Genomic DNA, 4,437 nt, shown 5'->3' on the forward strand with positions numbered 1-4,437 from the left:
AATTACTTCTTTTCTTTTTATTTTTATGGCACCATTCTAGAGGATCACATGTTTCACACTTTGTAAGATTAAAAAATATAAATCTCGGTTGAGTAAGTGAGGGAACAACGTGATTTGTTTGATGATCACTTTCTAACTACGAAGGAAAAAGAAAAATTAAGAAAGTTTGGGTACAAAAGGCAACATCATATCAACCTTGTTTAACCCAAAATTGAGCAACCAAAGGCAATAATGGAGGTTTTGGAGGTTTGCAATATCACTCCCTCTACTTCCCCGCTCACTCACTTCTCTCTCCCGCTCACTTTCTCCGATCTTGTGCAATTTATATCCCCACCCACCGAGCGCATTCTCTTTTACTCCTTGCCCGCCAATGACCTGCCTCGCTTCGATTCAATTCTCCAAACCCTCAAACATTCTCTCTCTCTCACACTCTCCCATTTCCTCCCTCTCGCTGGCAACCTCGTTTGGCCGCAACACTCCCCGGAGCCCTTTATTGTTTACAACCCTGGCGACTCTGTTTCCCTCACTATTGCTAAAACAGAGGCTGATTTCGACCATCTCTTGTCAAATCATGTTCGGAAGGCAAAGGAATCTCATTTCCTCGTACCCCAACTCCCAACATCCGACACCATTGCTCCACCCATGTCTCTTCAAATCACTTTATTCCCCAAAAGTGGGTTTTCCATTGGCATCATAACCAGCCATGTGGTTGTTGATGGGAAAACATCCACCATGTTCTTGAAATCATGGGCTTCCATTTGTAGTACACTCAATTGTACTAATAATAATAATCTCCCCACGCTGCCCCCGGAGTTGACACCATTTTTTGACCGAACAGCCGCAAAGGATCCAAATGGGTTGGAAAGATTATACGTTAAGCATTATGGAGCGTTTGTTCGTCAACCCAAAATACTTGTACTTACCCCAAAAAGGGTCATCTCAGACGATGTGGTGCATGCCACATTTGAGCTTACACGCATTGACATAGAGAAGTTAAGGAGAAAAGTAGCAACAAATTCTACATCCACTCGTCATCTTACAACTTTTGTATTGACATACGCCCTTATCTCAACGTGCATCGTCAAAGCGGAGCGAATTGAACCGAAAAGTAAGATTGCTTTGTTCTTCGCTGTGGATATGCGGCCTCGTATGGGAGCTCTAGGGGGACTCAATTATTTTGGTAACGGTGTAATTGGGTTGGGAGAGTTTTTGGAAGCGAAGGAATTGGAGGAAGAAAATGGGATGGCAATGGTTGCAAACAAGATTAGTGATAGAATAATGGAGATGGAGAAAAGTGTGAAGGAGAATAAAGTAGTGGAAATGGTGGAAGAGATTTTAGGTCGATGGGGGAGGGAGATGCCCATATCTAAAATGATTGTAGCGGGAGGATCGCCAAGGTTTGGAGTTTATGAGATTGACTTCGGGTGGGGAAATAGTAAGAAAGTGGAGATGGTTTCGATAAACCCGAATGGAAGTTTTTCGATGACGGAGAGTAGAAGTGGGAATGGAGGAGTGGAAGTTGGAGTTATTTTGCCTAAAGATGTCATGAATGTTTTCTCTTCTTTGTTCTACGAGGAAGTGAAAGAATAGTGTTCATTATGTACGCATTTCTTTTACAAATGGTTTAATCAAGCCACCAATTATGTGTTACTTTTCATGTTGTTTCATAATCTATTTGATACGTTAAGTTTAGATATGGACTCTTTTTTCTTTTATGTAATGCTCCTAATTTTCTCTATCCTAATTAGTGACGTTACCTTGTACTCATATAAGGAAAGTGCGATAGTTTATGTAAGATAGCCTCAAAAATGACAATACGTCTATTATTATAAGTAGATCATACTTGGAGGAAAAACAATGACAACAACCTAACCTAGAAGTAATCAACAGCTAACTAGAAGAAATAATTGCAATAACTATGAACCCAAAAAAATCCAACAAGACCCATACGACACTACAACCCTTCCTTAAGATTTTCATGGCCTTCGCAGCATCCACCGTTAGCCGTACATGGGAGCCTTGCCCTTACCTGAAAATACGGGTAGCACGTGGCTTGAGTATTATATAAAATACCCAGTAAGTCGCCCCACTGTTGAGGTTAAGCATATAATCATACATAAGGATACATGCGGTCGCACACAATACACATACATGAGCACAAGTGTCAAAAGAAAGAAACTGAAAGAGTGGTCTGTCTTCCATTCCTTCCCATGGCCTTAGGTCCTTGCCTTGTCTGGGTGGGGGTGGATGCATGGTACTTTCCCACACATGGCTCACATGCGTGATTGTGGGCCCACCAGGTGAGTTTGCATGTGAACTCCCTAGGCCTGGCTTGGTCGGGTATGTATGACATACAATACTGGACGCCACGGAAAAGGAGGGCTTGCATGATATCGTGGCAAACACAATATCGAATGTACGCGTCCATACCATCAGTAGTTTAGCGGGGGAGTGCCCCATGTACATAACCATAGCGTGCATAAGGTCCTTAAGGTTTACCTCCATGGCATTATACATACAACGTTCCATCCCCTCACCGCATTACATAGCATAACTGGTTTAAACATCGAGTAAGCATATCGTAGCATACTAGTCATCACATTCATGGCATGTGGGGTTCTCATTACAATCATGACATGTCAATCAAGCTCATACATACAGGGTAGCAAACCGTATCACAAACATCACATACATAGCATTTCACTGCAAGAAACATATAACCTAGCATACGTCAACAACACACATGGTGCATGCAAGGGCCACAGGGCACGCACCAACATATATACATAACTAACGCCAACAATAAGATTACTTACCTCCTTGGCCTTGGCCGAAGTCACTCACCACGCTAACCCCGGCGCCTAACTACCTCCTATAAGACAACATGATATACTTAGAGTCATTTCACAACTAGCTCTTATGCCTAGCTACTAAGGTACGTCCCTGTCACAAACTGTTCTATCAAAATGGAGTTATACTGACCTCAGATGGTTGAAACAAGGGTGGGAATTGCTCCAGAAGGGTTGGAAACCTAGGAATCAATATATTATATGTATGTCGAGCCGCTAAGCCACACCGCCAAGTTGAGAGCGCAACAAAGCCGCTGACAACGCCGAAACCGATGGGCTGCAAAGGACATTGACGACGCAGGGTTCCTGGATGCGTCTCTGGGTTGGGCCAAAAGGGAACAAGGCCCAATGGTGGTGTCTGAGCGCGGCCTGCGAGGTGCGGCTTGTACGCTGACCGAGACGAACTTGCGGAATGTCAAAGGGGCAACTCACGGCCGCCGCTTCGTCTTCCTTGCCCGAAAGCCTCGACAACCCTAATCAAGGAACTCGACTACTGCCGCCGGTGGAATGGTCGTCGTCCGTCCGCCTGTCTCTGGTGGCGCGTCTGTCCCTCCTTGCCTAACGTACCCTGGCACCAGGTTGCTCCTATCTAAGGACTCACAGAAGTCTGAAGTCTCAAGACATTTTCGATTCCTCACCTAAATCTTTCGTCTCCTCCCTCACAGGTACGACAGTGGTTCAAAAAGAAAAGACTACTAAGGTAGCTAGGGTTTAACATGAGGATTCAAGGAATTAATACGCCCTTGTTGGCAAAGGTATGTCTCACCAGAAATCTCGTGAATTCCGGTGAGATTTAAGGCGCGTTCTCCTTTTTGAAACCCTTATCGTTACATTTTCTCTATAGCTCTTACAAGAGTCCAAGATGAACTTAGAGGTGAAATTAAGAAGAGTGAAATCGTTTAGTTAATAATATTCCAAATAGTACCAAAAGAATAATTTATGTGAAGTTGGAATAAGTTTTGATAAAGTATTGATTCACTAATTATATATTTGAATGAGTGCTGGTCATGTTACTCCATCATGTATGATATGATCACATTACTTACTTTTTACTTCTAAGAATGAAAATTGTCTCTTCAAACCAACACGAGTGCTTTCAGCATATTTTGTCGTTACTCACATGCATCCTAGGAAACTTTGTAGAAAGTCAACCAATATAGACTTTCTTCAAGAAAAACAAGTTTTACCCTGAAGTTCCTATAATTGAGTTACTATAAAGAAAAGTGCATTGTAACAACTCTATTTTTCTACTCAGATAAAGGAGCTACTACATGCATGGTGTCACAACCTAACTATGAAGAGAGTTGGTTGGGATCCTCAAGTTGTGACAGAAGAAGCGACGACCCACAAGTGGCGCATATTTGGCCACACGAGGGCCTAGACGAGTGCCATGATGCGACCGTGGAGGATGGTGCATTATCTAACACACCACACATAGTGAGCATTAAAGACAAATCGAGACATAAGCAAGATAGAGACATTGAATAGACAAGAGTGGCAAAGATAGGCTTGTTGAAGGGCCAGATAGGGTCCGGGTCAGATAGGGTCCGGGCCTTAACCTCAAAAGTTGGGTTTCCAAAAGGAATTT

The 4,437-nt window shown here is 43.1% G+C and overlaps 1 protein-coding gene and 1 long non-coding RNA gene across 2 annotated transcripts; one reads left to right on the plus strand and one right to left on the minus strand.

Moving 5' to 3' along the window:
• Window positions 1–216: 216 nt before the first annotated feature.
• LOC111786327 (malonyl-CoA:anthocyanidin 5-O-glucoside-6''-O-malonyltransferase-like) lies at window positions 217–1,627 on the plus strand (the record flags this gene model as incomplete). Its single annotated transcript, XM_023666635.1, has 1 exon — window positions 217–1,627. A coding segment is annotated over one exon (1,374 nt), but the record flags the coding sequence as incomplete, so codon positions are not given.
• Window positions 1,628–1,949: 322 nt separating this feature from the next.
• Window positions 1,950–3,029, minus strand: LOC111786328. The gene is made up of 3 exons (XR_002813774.1): window positions 2,983–3,029; window positions 2,817–2,872; window positions 1,950–2,029 (listed from the first exon to the last, which is right to left on the minus strand). It is a non-coding gene; the product is annotated as an uncharacterized LOC111786328 (long non-coding RNA).
• Between the last annotated feature and the right edge of the window lie 1,408 nt (window positions 3,030–4,437).

Source organism: Cucurbita pepo, unplaced genomic scaffold (genome assembly GCF_002806865.2).
Source record: "Cucurbita pepo subsp. pepo cultivar mu-cu-16 unplaced genomic scaffold, ASM280686v2 Cp4.1_scaffold001451, whole genome shotgun sequence".
Taxonomy (NCBI): Eukaryota; Viridiplantae; Streptophyta; class Magnoliopsida; order Cucurbitales; family Cucurbitaceae; genus Cucurbita; species Cucurbita pepo.